The sequence below is a fragment of the Thamnophis elegans genome, chromosome 3 (assembly GCF_009769535.1).
Source record: "Thamnophis elegans isolate rThaEle1 chromosome 3, rThaEle1.pri, whole genome shotgun sequence".
In the NCBI taxonomy this organism is placed as follows: domain Eukaryota; kingdom Metazoa; phylum Chordata; class Lepidosauria; order Squamata; family Colubridae; genus Thamnophis; species Thamnophis elegans.
Genome location: NC_045543.1, coordinates 50332211 through 50352334, shown reverse-complemented (window position 1 = coordinate 50352334; position 20124 = coordinate 50332211). Strand labels below are relative to the sequence as shown.

At 38.8% G+C, this 20124-nt stretch overlaps 1 protein-coding gene across 1 annotated transcript in view; it reads left to right on the top strand.

Annotated features, from left to right (window-relative positions):
• Window positions 1-20124, top strand: part of LOC116505296 (neuronal acetylcholine receptor subunit alpha-7-like) — a 108406-nt gene that overhangs the window by 63778 nt on the left and 24504 nt on the right. Inside the window, exons 3-8 of the mRNA XM_032212459.1 lie at window positions 7211-7255; window positions 9293-9402; window positions 11545-11624; window positions 15921-16088; window positions 18726-18920; window positions 19851-19937. Coding sequence (XP_032068350.1) covers window positions 7211-7255; window positions 9293-9402; window positions 11545-11624; window positions 15921-16088; window positions 18726-18920; window positions 19851-19937 — 685 coding nt within the window. The remainder of the gene's footprint in view (window positions 1-7210; window positions 7256-9292; window positions 9403-11544; window positions 11625-15920; window positions 16089-18725; window positions 18921-19850; window positions 19938-20124) is intronic.

Genomic DNA, 20124 nt, shown 5'->3' with positions numbered 1-20124 from the left:
GATAGCTTCCGCTGAGTCACGCCCAGCCGTCTTGTTTGGGATAGCCCATTCCCTCCTTAAAGGGAGAGATACGGGCACTCCCTTGCAAGGTAAGGCTGAGGAGTTTGTCCAATTCCTCGCGAATAAAGTGGCTCGGCTTCGGGCAAACCTGGACTCCAATTGCGCAGAGCCAGCCGAGGTACTGAGGGAGGGTCTTGAGCGCCATCGTTGGATTGATTTTCAGTCTGTTACCCCTGAGGAAGTGGACAAGGCCATCAGAGCAGTGAGTGCCTCCACGTGTACTGGACCCATATCCCTCCTGGCTGGTCGCGAACAGCAGGGAGGTGACACAGGGCTGGATCCAGGCGATTGTGACCGCGTCTCTCCGGGAAGGGTCTTTCCCCCCCCTTTAAAGGAGGCGGTGGTGAGGCCCCTACTGAAGAGACTGTCCCTGGATCCAGCCGTTTTAAATAACTATTGTCCAGTCTCCAACCTCCCCTTTGTTGGGAAGGTTGTTGAGAAAGTGGTGGCCTCTCAGCTCCGTCGGTCCTTGAAGGAAACCGATTATCTAGACACCTTCCAATCTGGTTTCAGGCCTGGCTACAGCACGGAAACTGCTTTGGTCGCACTGACCGATGATCTCTGGAGAGCCAGAGATGGGGGCCGTGCCTCCGTTCTGGTTCTCCTGGACCTCTCAGCGTCCTTCGATACCATCGACCATGGTATCCTGCTGTGGCGGTTGCGAGAGGTGGGGGTGGGAGGCACCGTTTTTTGGTGGTTCTCCTCCTACCTCTCGGGCAGGTCGCAGTCGGTGTTGGTTGGAGGACAGAGGTCGACCCCTAGGCCCCTTAATTATGGGGTGCCGCAGGGGTCGGTCCTGTCCGCCCTCCTGTTCAACATTTACATGAAGCCGCTGGGAGAGATCATCCAACGGCACGGGATAGGATACCACCAATATGTGGACGATACTCAATTGTATCTGTCTGCCCCGTGCCAACTCAGTGAAGCAGTTGACGTGATGTGCCAGTGCCTGGAGGATGTGAGGGTCTGGATGGGGGTGAACAGACTGGCTCTCAATCCTGACAAGACTGAGTGACTTGTGTTTTTTCCTCCCACAAATTGGCTTAGTATTCCATCTCTCAGGCTGGGGGGTGAAATTATATGCCCCTCAGACAGGGTTCGCAATTTTGGAGTCCATCTGGACCCACAGCTGACTTTAGATCACCATTTGTCGGCTGTGACCAGGGGGGCGTTTGCCCAGGTCCGCCTGGTGCACCAATTGCATCCCTACCTGAACCGGGAGGATCTTACAACAGTCACTCATGCCCTCGTGACCTCAAGACTGGACTACTGCAATGCGCTCTACATGGGGCAGCCCTTGAAGAATGTTCGGAGACTCCAGCTGGTCCAGAATGCAGCCACGCGAGCAATTGTGGGTGCACTCCGGTACACCCACATTACACCTATCCTTCGCGAGCTGCACTGGCTACCTATTGGTCTCCGGATACGCTTCAGGGTGCTAGTTATTACTTATAAAGCCCTACATGGTATTGGACCTGGGTACTTGAGAGACCGCCTTCTGCCGATTACCTCCCACAGACCCATTCGATCCCACAGATTAGGCCTCCTCCGTATTCCATCTGCCAGCCAATGTCGGCTGGCGACTACTCGGAGGAGGGCCTTCTCTGTGGCTGCCCCGGCCCTTTGGAACGAACTCCCCATGGAGATTCGGACCCTCTCCACCCTTCAGGCCTTCTGGATGGCCGTGAAGACCTGGCTGTCCCAGCAAGCCTGGGGTTGAGTTCCCCCCCCCCCCTACTCGAATTTGCTGTGTCTGTTGTGCTTTTAAATTGTTCGTATTGTCTGATTGTCTTTGTCTTACTTTTTGTAATTTCCCCTCCCTTGGCTTTGTTCAGCCGCCCTGAGTCCCTTCGGGGAATAGGGCGGCCTACAAATTGAATAAACTCTAAACTCTAAACTCTAAGATATATCGTGTTAACTCCTGGCTTGCCAGACAAAAGCAACTCCCAAGAGATATGAGGAATTTGATATTGCAAGAGTCTTACAAAACTAAGCTTCAAATTGGGTGTCAGGAGGTGACTGTTTTGAAGGAAATACCATCTAAAATGTTGAGATTGAGAAAAGACTATGCCTTCTTAGTCGATGAGCTCAAAAATCGTCAACTACAGTTCAGATGGGAGGCACCAGTCGGACTTGCAGTTACCTACCAGGGGCAAAGATATCGTCTTAATTCAGTATGGAAGGCTCGAGATTTTTATAATAATATATTGAAGGCTGGACATCCCCCCCCCCCTGGACACAGAGAAAAAGAACAAGAAGGACAGGATAGACAGCTAGCCACCCAAGGATCATCAAGGCTGGATCAACTTCCTCTTTCAGAGCTACAAGGAGCCAAGGAGCAAAGACAAACCCGCATGATTACGAGGCAATGGAACAAGAGTTAAAAAAGCAACAAGCCTCACAACAAACACATGTTACCGTCCAAGAAGCCACAGGTCTTAGTTCAGAAGCAGTGGGTGGAGCCAGGCTGAAAATGAAACTTCAGGATTTCCAGATAGCTCTTAAAAAGCTTCAGGGAGCTAAAGATGACAACTAAGTTCTTAACCTGGAACATTAATGGTTTAAATTCCCCACAGAAAAGGAAGAAAATAAATAATTATCTGAAACAATTTAAGAATGACATAATTTGCCTGCAAGAAACTCATATTAGAGCAACTGATCAGAAATACTTGATTAATACAAGACTTGGACAACACTTTATAGCCTCTGCTCCTGAGAAGAAAAATGGTATAGTTATTTACTTAAGAAAGGACATGAAAGCCAAATTAATTGAAGCAGACTCTCAAGGAAGATATATTGCAATAGAACTGGTATTAGAAGGGAAAAGGATACTTCTAATTGGAATATATGCTCCCAATCAACAACAGGATAAATTTTATAAAACGCTCCATACTAAGTTAGTACATTGGGACTATAGATCTTGCATATTATTGGGCGACTGGAACCGTGTTATGGATACCAAGAAAGACCAGAAGGGTCTCCAGCAAAATATCCAAATGCGAGCGAAATTACCTAAGTCCTTTTTCGATATGATGGACGATTTTGAACTGAGAGACATCTGTCGAGAAAGGAATGCAGAAGAATACAACTTTACATTTTTTTCCGATAGACACCAATCCTTTTCTAGGATTGACTTTATACTAACAACCAATGATTTGCTTTCTAGGGTAAAGAAGATGAAGATATGTTCCAGAGCCTTATCAGATCACAATCCGGTTTGGATGGAGTTGGAATTTGGGATGCAAGCAAGAAGAACTTGGAGATTGAATGAAAACTTATTTAGATATGAGAAAAATATTAATGAATGTAAAAAAATGTTAAGAGAATATTTTGTTTTTAATATGAATAAGGGTACATCTATGGAAATGGTTTGGGACGCAAGTAAAGCGTACATGTGAGGAGTTCTGATAAATTTAAATAGGTTACATAGATGTAAACAGGGGGAAAAGAGAATTGAACTAGAAGACGAAATCAGGAAGAGAGAACAGGAGTTAATACTAAAACCAGGAGACAAGAAGGTTAAAGAAGCAATTACTTTATTAAGAGAGCAATTTAATATGCTGATGTCAGACCAGGTGGCTACTAACTTGCTATATGCAAAACATAACACTTTTTGTAATGTAAATAAATCTGGTAGATGGTTAGCATATTTGACTAGGAAAAAACAGAAATCTCGTAATATATTGAAACTACATTATAAAGGGAAGGAAGTGTATCAACAGGATGAGATCCAAAAGGCCTTTCATGAATTTTTTACAGGATTGTACATGAATGATAAAATACAAGGTTTAGATATAGCTAGATACCTGGATAAAGAAAAGATACCTATAGTTAAAGACGAGCAGAGGGAGAGATTGAATCAACCAATAACTTCGGGAGAAATTCTCCAGGTAATTAAACAGTTAAAGGTAGGGAAAGCACCGGGTACAGATGGCCTGACATCAGCTTATTACCAAAATTTCCAATTAGAAATGGTAGAACCTCTCAAGGAATTATTCAATAAGATCCAAATGGAAGGGAAGGTACCTCCATCTTGGAAGATAGCCTTTATATCCCTGATACCAAAAGAGGATCAAGATCTTACTCAACCAAAAAATTACAGACCTATATCATTACTTAATATAGATTATAAAAATTTTACTAAAATACTAGCGAATAGGTTAATGTTGGTTATTCAGCAATTGATTCATAATGATCAAACAGGTTTTATACAAGGGAGATAAATGAGAAGTAATGTAAGACAAATTGTTAATATACTGGAATATTTGGGAAAGAGTAATCAAATTCCTGCTGCGCTTATATTTCTAGATGCCGAGAAAGCCTTTGATCGAGTGAATTGGCACTTTTTATTGAAAATAATGCAAAAAATGCAAATAGGAGAGCATTTTTTACAATCAATTAAAGCAATATATCAGGAACAAACAGCTCAAATCATAGTCAATGGAAGCTTAACAGCTTCATTTAAAATCAAGAAAGGTACAAGGCAGGGTTGTCCCTTATCCCCATTATTATTTATCATAACTTTGGAACTATTGTTGAATAAAACCTCGGGGTTCAGATGATTTACAGGGAGTCAAGATTAGGCATCAAGAATATAGAGTACGTGCTTTCGCGGATGACTTGGTTATAACATTAACCCAACCACAGGAATCTAGTAAGGTTTTAATGAATATGATTAATCAATATGGCCAAGTGTCTGGATTTAAAATAAATTTAGGGAAAACAGAGATGCTAGGTACAAATATGAGTACTAAACAAAGGGAAGACTTAGAAGGAATGACAGGATGTGAAATAGTTAAAAAGGTCAAATATTTAGGAGTATATATTTCAACTTCAAATGGGAAGCTATATAAGTATAATTATGAACCACTATGGCATAGCATACAGACAGAGATGAAAAATTGGGAGAAATTACAATAATCTTTGCTGGGAAGGATACCAGCAGTGAAAATGAATATTCTACCTAATTATTTTTTTTTCAAATGATACCAATACTTAAAAAAGATGTGAATTTGCTAGAATGGCAGAAGGGCATTAATAAATTTGTATGGGTAGGGAAGAAGCCGAGAATGAAACTAAAAATAATGTAAGATGTGTGTGAGAGAGGAGGTTTGAAATTACCCAATTTAAAACTATATTATGAAGCAGTAGTTTTATCGGTAATTAGTGACTGAATTAACTTAACAGATAATAGAATACTTAATATCGAAAGGCATGATTTGGTATATGGCTGGCATGCTTACTTGCTATATAATAAAAAGGTAGATAAGAACTACAATTAAAACCCATGAATGTACTAAAAGAGGAAAAGGTAATTCAAACATGGTTTCAGTATGGGCAGTTGCAGGCCAGATGGAAAAGACGAGGATAATTTACTAAAACAAATCAGAAATCAAAGTTCAATGCATGTAAAGAGACTATATAATGCATTAATAGAAATGGATTCGGAAACAGAATTAGTTAAAGACTATATGATAAAGTGGGCCCAAAATTTTGAAGAACCAATAATGTTGGATACATGGGAAAAGATCTGGGTAAGAAATGTAAAGTTTACACAAGCCCAAAATTTGAGAGAAAACTTTTATAAGATGTTTTATAGATGGCATCTAGATCCTAAAAAACTGGTCTCTATGTATCCGAATTTACAACCTAAATGCTGGAGATGTGACTGTGCTGATGCTACTTACTTTCATATATGGTGGACTTGTAAAAAGGTTAAAGCATTTTGGATAAAAATATGGTGGATTATGCAAAATGTTCTTTAAAAAAGGATAAAGTTTACCCCTCAGTTATTTTTGTTAAGTATAATTACTGATTGTACAGTTGTAGAGATTAACCTGATTTTGCATTTAATAACTGCAGCTAGATTGTTGGTGGCGCAATACTGGAAGAAGGAAGACTTGCCTACTATTCAAGAATAGACATTGAAAGTAACAAACCTAGCTGAGATGGCTAAAATATCTGCATATCTCAAGGACCATTCAAACGAGAGATATAAACTGGACTGGAGAAGATGGATTAACTATACTCAAAATAAATATGGGACTAAGAAATTTCAGATAGCTTATGACTAAAGAAACAAGGAATGATATAATTTGTTTAGAGCTAGCCTAGCAAGGAGGAGTTAAAGCTCAAATGAAAGATGATATTAACTTTTTTAAAGCTTATTTTAGAATGTTTTTGTTAAAGATCTATTGGTTTTGGGAAGTCGGGGGGGGAGGTTGGAGGGGTTTTTTTTGGGGGGGGAGGGAAGTAAATATTTGTAAAAGTTTTTTTTTTCAAAATTTTCGTTAAAATTTTTTTCCCCCCCCACTACCGGTTCACTAGAACCGGTCCGAACCGGCTGAATACCACCTCTGGTCTGCGGGTTACATTTGTTCATTGTGACATTCATTCTCAAAGTGTCAGTTCTTATATATGGTTAAAAGTACATTACTTATGAAAGAAGGGAAGCAATAGCAACTGGGGTACAGACCTCACTTGTATAGAACAGATACCCACACTGTATTAAAAGTGTGTGATTTTAATAACATTTATTTTTCTTAATATCCTAAGAAAATAATCTCATTAATTGAAGGAATACTTTTCATTACTGTCATTGTATATATAACAAATCAAATGCAACGGTAAATATAGTAGTTATAGAACAATTGTACAAATAAAAATGGGGGGAAAGAATCATAATGTATAATATTTATGAAAAGCATCCGTATCTCTAAGTTTATCTATTTTATATTAGTTGCTGGGATTATAGAAGTGGAAGACCATTTCCCAGTTGGCTACCAATTCATCTTAAAGAGTTAAAGATGATCTACTTTTGGACTTGAAGCTTACAAGCGGAATAATATTTATAAATTTAAAATATATTGCCAATGAATTTTTCAAACACTGCTAAAAGAATCAGGAGCTGTGCAGAATTTTGCCACTCTTAAGGAATATTACAGACAGTTAATATATAAACAATGAGTCAATTCCTCATCTGCCAAGTTTGTAATAATTAGAGCAATAAAACCAGTCCGTAATAAGCCTATTTGAATGTCTCTACCTGTACTCCATCTGAATTCTTCTGAGCCTATCTTTTAAAACCATTGATTTATAAATAATTAAGAAAACTGCTCATTTAAATTATTTTTTTTCCTATTTTTTTAAGGATGAAAAGAACCAGGTCTTGATAACAAATGCATGGTTACAGATGGTGAGTAATTTTCCTTTATTCTAGGTGAGCCACTGGCTGAATTTAACAGATTCTCCAGATGGAGAAAAGATTGTCTGAAGCAGAAAATAAATCCTTCCTATTTAGAGTTTATGTTAGTTATCATTTTTAGTATAGAGAAATTAATAGTTTGGCTTTATTGGATTTCAGAGAAAGCTGAGTAATTTATGGAAGAGATTTGATCCACATTAATGTTGAAGCTAAACTTCAATTTGTGCTGAAAACTGAACACTGCAATTTGTCCCTCCTCTAGTCCTCTAATTTAGTAGGCCCAACATTACCCTCTACTGCTCCCTATATTTATTATTAATGTGGATGTTGCTAATAAGGCATACTGGCAGAGAAATGCAGAATGTGGTATCATCTGGTAGATCCAGTGGTGGGATCCAGCCAGTTCTCATCACTTCAGGAGAACCAGTTGTTAATTTTACGACCATTTTGGTGAACTGGTTGTTGGAAGAAATAATTAGGGCAGAAAACCAGTTGTTAAATTATTTGAATCCCACCACTGGGTAGATCCTACTAGCAATTACAAATAAATCAAATCCTCTGATTGTCATTTTGGGTGACTGCTATACCTCTACCCTACCCCATAATCTTCCCAATACTAACCTAACAGTTGTATTCAGTGTTATTGCATATTACTACACTAGAAGAATGTTTTTTCAAACTTGGCAACTTTTAAGATATGTGAACTTCCAAGTCCCAAAATTCCCTAGCATGCTGATTGGGGAATTCTGGGAGTTGAAGTCTACAAATTTTAAAGTTGCCAAGTTTGGAAAAACACTAGTTTAGAAGAGTCTGTATGAGCTGCAGTTTACCATGCTCTCCTACTGGAAATTTCCCTGAGGCTGTATCATGCCAACTTGCCTTCCTATCTGTAGGCAGGAAGCAGTTACTATCATGGTACTTTCTGTCATTTCTTCAGAATTACTGTTTTTCTTTCTTTCACTACCGTATATACTCGAGTATAGGCCGACCCGAATATAAGCCGAGGCACCTAATTTTACCACAAAAAACTGGAAAAGTTATTGACTCGAGTATAAGCCTAGGGTGGGAAATGCAGCAGCTACCGGTAAATTTCAAAAATAAAAATAGATACCAATAATGTTTTTGAATATTTATTTCAAAGAAAAACAGTAAACTAGCGGTGTATTCAATGAAATACTTCACTCACCTCATGATGCTGATGTCCCGCTGTGATGATGATGTCCCGTGCAGCCGCGGGAGCGATGTCCCGCCTCCTATGACACATGGCACAGTGATTCCTATCATTGGATCACTGTACCAGAGGAGGTGGGACATCGCTATGTGGCTGCTTGCCATAACAAGGAGGAGGTGGGACATCGTTGCAGAGCGGCAGGAGGGGGAGGAAGGGGAATCGTAAGACAGCCCTGCATTACATTAGAACGTGAGGAGGGGGGATGGTGCGGTGCGCGCTGCGCGGCAAACTGACACAGAGGGAGGGGAAACTCACAGGGGCACTGGGCCATTCACGAGTGTCACCCAGCGGCATGGCCCCGCCCCTTTTTCTCCTCCATTTCGGGCAAGTTTTTCACTGACTCGAGTATAAGCCGAGGCGGCTTTTTTCAGCCCAAAAAGTGGGCTGAAAAACTAGGCTTATACTCGAGTATATACAGTATATTAAGCAATCAGAACAATGATGAAACAGAGCGGCAATTGATTTATTGAAAAAAAAAAAGCTGAGCAGAAAAGTAGGTAGTTTTACATTATGAAAAACAGTAATTTTTTAAAAAAGGTTTTGAAACAGAAATGCTCTGCATATAAGTCAATTACTAAAACTATTGTGGCATATCTAGTCTCCCCTGTGAATCCAAATATCTTCCATCATCGTTTTCTGTAGGTCATTGGCAATTCCATCTATAAAAAATGATATACAATATATCTCATCATAGATAAACCTGGCCCTGGGATGATCGGACTGATTCCTCATATTATTTTATATAGTGACAGCATTTAAGGTGCTCTAATAAATATACAGTATATATTTCTCCATAGTACTGGGTCGATGCATATTTGTCATGGGATCAGTATGAATATCCAGGAGTTCAGAATTTGAGATTTCCAGCTGATCAGATTTGGGTGCCAGATATTCTTCTGTACAACAGGTAAGACAATCATGTATGAAGTGATTTTTAAAAACCTGCAGAATAGTATTCTGGTTACTCAAGGTCATCTAATCAAATAATTCAATATGATAAATTATTTTCCTTCTAAGGCACATGTAACCTGTGGACTTAATTACTACAAAACACATGACAACCATTAACTTGGTGGGCTTTAAAAGTAGATTAGACTTTTAAACTTGAAGTCACCCTCCCCTTTTGCCAACCTGCCCCCAAATATCAAGTGAAGAGGAACAACAGTTGGAGAGTGGTATACATCCACTGTCTAATTGTGAACATCTCAAAGACTAAGATGTTCCTCTAGGCAGGCTGGATCTCAAGCATCTCTACTTTAATTCATGCCAAAGCTTATCAGGGTTGATCAGAACATTGCTGACCAGCACTAGATATGATCATTAGTAATGGTCGACACAGTTATCAAATTCTTTGGTTCTTGCCCCATTCAGAGCTGACCATGAGTACATTAGAGGCTGTTGTGGCTGAGCCCATTTCATTCAATACTTAAAAAGAGAAAGCAACAAATATTGAGAATATTTCCCTTGTCCAAAATCTTTCTGTGGGGTGGGGTGAATCCTGTTTTAAATTGGCTAGACTGGTTTAATGGAACAGAATATTCAGCTACTTACAGAACAAATTATTAGAATGCTTTTCATCTGTTAGACAAAAAGGGAAAGACTGTCAGCACAGCAATGGGCATCTGAGATATCAAAGTAAAAGAAAGACAAGCTGCAGAAAATTAAAGCAAAGGCTCAGCAAAGGTCTGGAAACAGGCAAACTATGGTGTCTTGATGAGAGAGGAGTGGAGAGGCAATTGAGAGATAGAGAGCTGAAGATGGAAAGCACTTGTAGATCAAAGAATCACTACAAACATCTTTGGAGTGCTATGCTGTGCTAAGCTACTCTAGGCTATTCTTTGTGATAATAAAAAGACACCAAATCAAATAAAAACTGTGTGATTCTTAACTAAAGATTATACAGGTAGTCCTCAACTTACAACCACAAATAAGCCCAAAATTTCTATTGTTAAGTGAGACATTTGTTAAGTGAATTTGTCCCATTTTATGACCTTTCTTGCTTCAGTTGTTAAGTGAGTCACTGCAATTGATAAATTAGTAACCTGGTTTGTTCAGTGAATTCATTGACTTTGCTTGTCAGAAGGTCGCAAAAGTTGATCCCGTGACCTTGGGACACAGCAAAGTTTATAAATGTGAATCAGTTCCCAAACATCTGAATTTTGATCACATGATCATGGAGCTGATGCTGGAACTGTCGTAACTCTGAAAAATGGTTATAATTCACTTTTTCAGCGCCATTGCAACTTTGAACAGCCACTAAGTAAACTGTTGTAAATCTAGGACTACCTGTATCTTAAATGAAGGCATTAAAATACACATTTTAGTAAACTTAACTTAAACTTGACAGCATTGGTAAATGAATAGAATTCATTTTTCATTTTTTAGATCTGTTATTTGCAGATCTCAGATGACCATTAGTTAAGAGAGGACAGCATTCTCTTTTGAGAGCTACTATAAACTAGAAGAGTTAATTTTGTTATCATTATTATGGTTGGTTGCACTGTCAACCAGATGTAAAGACTACATCTGACTTTTTCATCCTCCTTACTAAATCCTCCCCAAGGAATTAGGATAGGCAGATGTTGCTTGATAGGGTTAAAGGTAGGGTGTAAGCAAATACTATTATTATGAAACATTTTATAATTGTCATTTTGAATTTTGGATTAATGTTTCGGTGTACCATAGGGAAAAGTATTTTAAGAAAGCAACACAAAAGTGCCATCAACTCCCAGCCATGGAGGGGAAAAAAAGGACTTTCATTAATTAATCTTCTGAAGTTTTAATTGAGTAATATAGTGGTTTAAGCTTATTCATCTAATTGCTACACACTGCAGAACTAAAGTCTAATAATGAATTGGAAATTATATGTTTATAGTTGAACCATGTGATTTATAATTTATATTCCCTACTTCACTACATATGCATTCTGATAGTTCTGCTAAAATTGATATTTTTAGTAAAAGGACTCAAATGATAATAGCTATTATGGTCTTATTATTTTTCTATGTTTTTCTAACCTATGCTTAATTGTTTCTGATGCATTTTATAGTGCAGATGAAAGATTTGATGCAACATTTCATACAAATGTTTTGGTAAACTATTCGGGATCATGTCAGTATATACCTCCAGGTAAGAAAGTTTTTAACCTAAGTGTTTAAATTAATTCTTCAGGAAGGAAGGAATATCTGTGAATATACTATAGATTAGAATGTTTTGGGTATGTCTGTATTATTAGAATATTCTGTCCATTACTGCTGCACACACACAAAAAATTCTTGCTTGTGAATAGGGGTAAAATTTCTAAGTACCCAACTATCAGGCATAACTTTTGTAAACACGGCAGGATTTCCATCATTACAATTTATATTAGCAGTATACTATGCCCATGTCCCCAGGTTGCTTTTGTGGAGAAAAAAACATGAAGGTGCCAAGCAGGCTTGTCCATATCTACTTATCTTTGTTCAATAGGATTTATTCTCAGGTAAAAGAGCAAATGGTTGCTTTGAATGATCTAAACAGAATGTACACATAAGGAACACATTAAGGACACACTAAAAGTAACACAGTCCCTTTGAACACCTTTTCGAAGTAGCTTCTCTCTCTCTCTCTCCCTCCCTCCCTGTCCTCCTCTCTCTTCTTCTCTTTCCTTTGTTTCATTAGGTTGCAAAGTATGAAATCATACAATGATCTATCAAACCTTTACATCAAAGCAGGTGAACAGGTATATCACGAGCAGTGATTTTGTGTTCCAGTTTTCCTCAGCAATATGGTTTCATATGATCTGAATTAGAACTGTTGCAGGGATGCTAGCAAGAGTTAAGCTTTTATTCCCACCTTTCAATTGCCTCTATCCATTTCTCACACTGAAAATTTCAACAACAGCCCCCCCCCCCCACCACACTACTGTTGGCTGGCAGCCCTGGAATTCACAGATCCAAGTATCAACCAGGGACGATTTTGCTTAGCTTCCAATTCCAGCTGAGGTCAGCTAGCCCTGCCACCACCTACCCGATTTGTAAAAATTTCAACCTAATGGTGACAGGAGGGAGGCAATAAAAAAACAAGATCCCATCTGCCCACTGAACATGAGCGATATCACGGAGGGAAAAACTTATCTGAACTGGAAGGCTAGTTCAATGTCTTGTGCCCATGCTGGAAATATTGTGCTGGCGTTTTTGTAAACAGCCTAAAATTTAATTTCCTTCCCATCAGGAAAAAGGGTTTTCTGTCCTCTTGTGGAAAGAGGGATGTACATTCCCGACTTCATTTCTGTAGGAAGGGAAAAACTTTAACCATATCTCCTGTTTGCTGAGCCCCGGCATTTCATGACAAAGTCAATTTAAGTCTTGAATAGACCGCAGTGTTATAGAGCTCTATGTTTTATGTCAAGCATTTTGGAGATATCTCAGTGATTATTTTTCCCTTCTGCTTTTATTTTTAGTCAGCGAAAGATGAAATAATTAAGTGGCAAAGAATGTGTGATAAATATTAATTGCTGGTTAGACATGAAGTATTTATGTCAGGGCAGACAGTCCTTAGGGAAAAGCAAAATTAGAGAGAACATTTTATTGCAGAAAAAGATGTTAAGAAGCTGATATAAATCCGAAGAGAATATTTAGCTACGGTGTTACTTTAAAAAAAAAGATAATTCAAAATTCATATCGCTCTAAAATGTGTGCATTTGTTATTTTGTTTTAAGCATTATAAATGCAGTTTCAAACAGTTAAGGTAGGGCACTCTGCTCATGGTTTATCACTAAAGTTTGAAATCTTCCACTGAAGTTTATTGAACAAATATCTTGCCACAGTTTTCACAGAGGACGAAACTATTCTGGGTGTTGACAGATTTATGTACTTTGAACCAAGACATGCTTCAATTATATAAAGCATTATGTAATGCAATTTAAATGCAAATGGAGTAAAGGATATTTAATCCCACTGCCACAGTGTATCGCTTACCTTTATGCAGCCAAACTCTCCTAAGCAATTTTCTTTCAGTAGATTCACCTGCGGTATGGAGCTCGGCTAAGGGAACACCTGTGCCGTTATTGGGCATATTGGGCATAGAAAGTAAGCAATGCTGCATTGCTAGGATGCAATGACCCCACATTACTTGGGGACAAACAGCACTCTGTTCCATGGTAGCAATGATTCGTGCATGTTAGCTATCTTTAACTGTGATATTCTTCAGTACTGTACATCTTGATTTAAAGATATAGATCAACGTTTGCTGTTCTGCAAATCATGGACACCATGACTTTAATGAAAAGAAGGACAAGGGAGACATGATAGTAATGTTCCAATATCTCAGTGGCTGTTACAAAGAAGAGGGAGACAAACTATTCTCCAAAGCACCCGAGGGCAGGACAAGAAGCAATGGGTGGAAGCTAATCAAGGAGAGAGCAAACCTAGAACCGAGAAGAAATTTCCTGACAGTTAGAACCAAGTGTCTATAATAATTAGTGGAACAACTTGCTTCTAAAAGTTGTGAATGCTCCAACACTGGAAGTTTTTAAGAAGATGTTGGATAACCATTTGTCTGAAATGGTGTAGGGTTTCCTGCCTAAGCAGGGGATTGGACTAGAAGACCTCCAAGGTCCTTTCCAACTCTGTTGTTCTACACTATATGAGAACTCTGGGTCAAATTTTACTTCACCTGTAAAAAAACAATTATTCCTTTTAAAAAAGTATTCAAACATAACTCTTTAAGTTTTCTGCATTAATCCTAGCAAGCAGTAAGTTTATTTTTTATGATGTTTTTCATGTCAGCTTGCATTTTGATGACAATCACCAAGAATGGGTATTATTAGGTTTTAAGATCAATAAGTATGAAAGTAGAGTAGAAACATTGATGATACTTTCTGTCGTCCTGAGTGATAAATTATTCTGAGTCAGGAAAAACAAAATCTCTGAGACCCCAGCATTTCTCTCATGTGGGAAATAAGGTGCTATCAGAAGACCAATCTGATACTTCCAGACATGGGATATAACAGGTTACTATGAATTTTTCACTCCCACCCACAGCACTTGAAAAAACATTATTTGAAAATGAACCTACCTGTAAACTCATACATTAAACTAACAAACTTAAAACACCAAAAAGCTAAATGTCCTGTGGGCCGTCCTCAAAAAACCTTTTGGAAATGTCCCAGTGGCCAGAAAATGTGAGGCACTGAAGTGAGAACATTAGTTTCACAGTATGAATAACTTCCACAGCTAGCAATTCAGCTGTTTTTGCTGAGGCTGAAATGGATAATATACAGTCTTCACGTCAATACATGCTACTATGGAGAAGAATGTGAGATCTGTACATTGGAAGCAAAGCTGCTTTGAGCATTACTGATACTCAAGAGCAGGGGTCAGCAAACTGCGGCTCTGGAGCCACATGTGGCTCTTTCCTCCCTCTGCTGCGGCTCTGTCACTGGTTGGCACCACAATTTTGAGAGGAGCTTCCGATGGGGGGTGGAGGGGAGAGAAGGACAGTGCACCAGGAGAAGATTCTATGGCAAGGGTGGGGTTCCCAGTTGTCTCCACAATTGATAGGGCTTTCGGTTATGATAGGTAGAAGAAAAAGTATGCCGTGCTAGGAGGAGACCCTATGGTGGGGGAACTGAATTTCCGATCAGTTCCAGAATTGAACAGGGGGGCTTCTGGTTAGGATCTTTGTGGCTCCCGGTGTTTTCTTTTCTGTGGGAAACGGGTCCAAATGGCTCTTTGAGTATTTAAGTTTGCCGACCCCTGCTCTAGAACACTGTTGTAGAACCTTTTTGGCACCGAATGCCAAAATGGGAGGGTGCACACACAGGGGAGTACTGAAAACTGGAAGAGCAGCTCCCCAGTGTGAACACACGGGAGCACCAGAAAACAGAACAACAGTTCCTTGGTGCGCATGCGCACACTGGAAAGCTGAACTTTCAGTTTCCAGTGTGCTCATGTATGCCGGTCATCTGGTCTTTCAGTTTCTGGTGTGCATGCACATGCAAAGACCAGCTGGCTGGCACACATGTGCGTGCCGGAAGCCGGAAGAGCAACAGGTGACACCAGGCATGCCCGGAGACATTGGTCTGTGTGCACAAGTGCTATAGGTTCGCCATCTTTCGTCAGCCTTGACAATTTTAAGACGTGTGGACTTCAAGTCCCAGAATTCTGGGAGTTTAAATCTACATGTCTTAAAGTTGCCAAGATTGGAAAACTCTGCTCAAGATATTTTTTTTGTTAACTTTACATTTATTGCGCTCTCCTCCAAAGATTTAAGCAGCTAGGATTTAAAATTACAGATTTAATTTATTAGCAGATGAGTTTGGGACACACTTTAAAACCATCAGCCCCTTTAATGTGGGGTGTAAATATACATAAATGTATATAAATGCAATTTCATCCCATTTTACCCTTGTTTTCGTCAATTTAAGGTTGTCTTTCCTTGCAGGCATCTTGAAAAGCACATGTTACATTGATGTCCGCTGGTTTCCTTTTGATGTGCAGAAATGCAATTTGAAATTTGGTTCATGGACACACAATGGTTGGCTGCTTGATCTGCAAATGCTCGAAGCTGATGTTTCTAACTATATATCAAATGGTGAATGGGATTTAGTAGGTATGTTGAATTTCTTAAAGAAGCTTAATGAATCCAGATCAAGATTTTCTTAAAATCCTGTTAATGAAGGATTATATATCTCTTTCTGTGATGCTACTCTAGCCATGCTTCAGTGTATTTCCATAGCATGTGTAATATAAATATTGATTCACTCATACACTGCCACCAAGTAATACCATTCCTAGGACCTGCACTTTTTTGTTTGAGAGAATGAAGCAAAGTAGGTCAAGTTTAGGATAATTGTAGATCAATTGTAAAAAGGGACTAACTGTTTTAAATTGTAGATCAGCCAATCTTAAGAGAAAGAGGTCCTCCCTCCTTGCAAACTGTGTACTTTTTGTCCTCTTTTTCACAGTTTTTATTTTTAAGAAAAGAGAGTTGCAAAAGGGGTCCTTGCACTGACATATCTGAGATGTCTTGCTTGACAGCGATAGTATATTGCCCCTATTTGATTCCTCTGTGGCTTCAGCTCAGACTACAATTTCAGTTTTCCGACACCCTAAGAACTGAACCCCTAAGAACTTGCATATTTTATTTCAAAACATTTCTTCTGTCAGCTTATGTAAAATATGCATAGGCTTGGAGGTGGGCCTAAGAAATCTACGCTGTTCCTACAGCTGATCGACTGTGACAGCAGTGGATGTATGCCGCAAAAGTTATTTCCAGTGATAACAAAATCCCGGAATTTAATCCTTCACTTATCAGAGCTGTTGCCCAGAGCCAGGATTGGATTTAAACAAAGTGAGGCTCTAAGCTATGGACTGTATTTATCAGGGACAACTGGAGAATATAACGCAAGTAAACATGGCAAGAGTGCTGCCAAGATGCATAACAATCCCAGGGTGGGATGGAGAAAGACCTCCATATGTTTATAGAAAGTGTGAACGCATACTGAAATAAGGCATAATCTAATCAAACTAGAAAGTGCCATATGAGCCATACAGGAGAGCTTAATTTATGGAGGCTTTCATATGTGAAATTGCAATAAAATCAGGACAAATGAAAATCTGAAATATTGGAGGCCCCCTTCAGACATTGACGTCTTAAGCTGTAGCTTGTTTAGTTTATGGCTAAATTCAGCTCTGCCTGGAGGAAGAGAGAAAATGTTTTTCTTGTTATGAGAGCCTGCATATTTATATATTTCTTGCTCACACTGAAAGCTGATGTTTGGTTGATTCCCCGCTCCCCCCAAAGCTGCAGAGCTTTTTGTAGCATGCATTTTTTAAAAAGGCTGACTGGTAACATCACAACTTTTTAAGACTATGCTTCAGAACTTCCCCATATTTGCCCTTTCAGAGTTGATGTTCATACTGCACATCTGTTTCTGTCAAGGCTGTTGAACTTTTCCAGCCATGTCCTTTAGGCTTGCTTAATCCATAGTTTGGATGAAAATTATATATTTTAAAAAATGTAAAGAAGGATGCTGAAAGAACCACTAAAAACAGAAGTAGCATTGGCTCTATGCAAAGGCAACAATGAAAATAATTTCCATCTGCTGTCCTATAAATAGCTTGAGACCTAAAACCTCAATCACTAAACATTGTAATAATGGTTGATTGCTCTTTGCAATTTGATAGAGAGATTGAAGAATAGTCAATTATACCTTACAGTTCCATAATGAAGCTGTTCAGAAGAGTAATGGCTACAGTATATGCTTAGATAATATTTTTTAAAGAAACATTGACTAATTCTTCACTAGATATGTTTGGGCTGCTTAATAGATTTATATGGATTTTTCAGTGTGACCATCATATGCCCTTAGAGTAAAATTAGTGCCGTGACAAAGCTAAATATTTATCCAGAGATGGTAATCATACATTATTTCCTAGAATATTACGGTGTTCACAAGAATTCCTGAAAATGAATGGGATAGAAGCATTAAATAAGCTTTGGCTCTTTGGATATTCTGAAATTCCTTTTTCAGCATTTCTCACAAATAGCTGTTGAACACTACTGAGAATTGTAGTTCAGCTATTTCTGTAGGACCACAGCTTCTCCAAACTTTCTCTAAGAAGTAGTAAAAGAGTAAAATAATCAAAGTGATGTGATATGGGATACCTGATAATCTACATAATGAATGGTAGATTCTGATGGGCTCTTCTTCTCTTGTTCCTAAACTGGGAATTGATTTAATACTTAAGATGTACATCTAAGGGAATGCAAAGGTTAGATGAGAGATATAAATAAACAGTTGATAGGAAGGAAATAAAGTATATGAATTACAACTCAAATTTAAGTCATGCAAACCCTTCATGACTACAAACTGCCTTCCAATCTTGAAGTCTAAATTCAAGTTTGCTGCCTCAGCTCAAAACATTATAAATTCAGATATCATCAGGAATCATGACTATTTTTTGCAAACCATGATTTTACCATTACCTGAACTGACTTAACACCTTAATAGAAAAGAAGAGTGTAAACCAGCCTTTCTCAACCTAGTGTTCTCATGGTATATTAGACTTCAACTTTCATAATTGATAACCACTAAATTCAGTATATCTGAAGACATTAGATTGCATAAGTAAGGTCTAGATCCCTGACTGCCCTCAATTAGTAAGAGTGTTGACTTTTCAGTTGCTTTGAGAATGAAATTGCATATTTCTACTCTTATTATATTTTCAATTTGCTTCTGTGCAGGTGTCCCAGGCAAAAGGAATGAGCTGTACTATGAGTGTTGCAAAGAGCCATATCCAGATGTGACTTACACTGTTACAATGCGCCGTCGCACCCTTTACTATGGGTTGAACTTACTGATTCCCTGCGTCCTTATATCAGGCTTAGCATTGCTTGTTTTCTTACTTCCAGCTGACTCTGGAGAGAAAATATCTTTGGGTAAGGACTAAGACAATGCACAGTTTAAATGCATAGAAAAGCCTATACCTCTGCAGGGATGATTTGTGTTTTGGATTATGTATACAAATATCCTTCAATGTATTAATTAAGCCAAAACATAAGAGAGAGCCTTTCAGCATTACTGTCTTTTACTATGCTGATCTCCTACACAGAGTGAAGCATTTACTTTAATTATGCTCATATATTCATCCAGAATCTAGAATTCTACTATCTTAGTCCAAATCTTACCTTCTAGCCTTTTTTTCAATCTTACCTCAGGGGTGGATTCAGCTGGTTTGGACCGGTTCGGGCGAACCGGTAGTTCCGGTGAGTGGTTGGCCCTGCCCACCCACTCCCACCCCTTCCTGTCCTATATTTCCCTGTTTTTTAGCTCAGCTGATTTGCGCAGCACAGCAGATTGCTGCGCGTCAGCTGTTTTACTCACCGGTGCTGACATAGAAGGTAAGTTTTAAAGCTTAAAATGGGTGGGTTTTGAACACTGCATGTGCAAGCACTCATACAAAGCACACATACATGGGCAAAGCACACACTCACCGAACTGGTTGTTAATTCAGTTGCATCCTACCACTGTGTTACCTGCAGTGTGAAGCTATGTATGGGGATCACCATGAGGCTGTTTCTCCTGCCAGTTGGCCCTGCTCAAAATTGGGGAAATCTGCATTCAAAAGAAGAAAGCAGATTAATTGGAAAAATATGTTGTTATTCAAATTATTTTAGAATAGTAATGCTTTCATGATGTCCAGAACACTTTTTAAAAACTTTCTACAGCACACATTTCTCTTAATCTAGAGATACTGCCTATCCATCTAATAAATGGAAGGTACACTTTATTTAATGACCTTTAAAGTGGAAAACATGCATGACTTCAGTCCCGCTTCACTTTTTGTCTCTTTCACAATTTTGTTATAGGTATAACTGTTCTTCTGTCCTTGACGGTTTTTATGCTCCTTGTAGCAGAAATAATGCCTGCCACATCAGATTCAGTTCCCTTAATAGGTATGTTGATGGTGCACCACTTCTCATGATAAAAAATGAATCAGGTTTAAAACTGCGTAAAATTTATCTGGATCAGGTTCCTGGGCAACTGATGGGAAAGTGAAGGTGAAAGAGAGGAGGTGGGAGGAAAGGTGGAAAAAAACCCTTTAAAAATATTTTCCCTCCATATTGGAAGACAAATTTATTT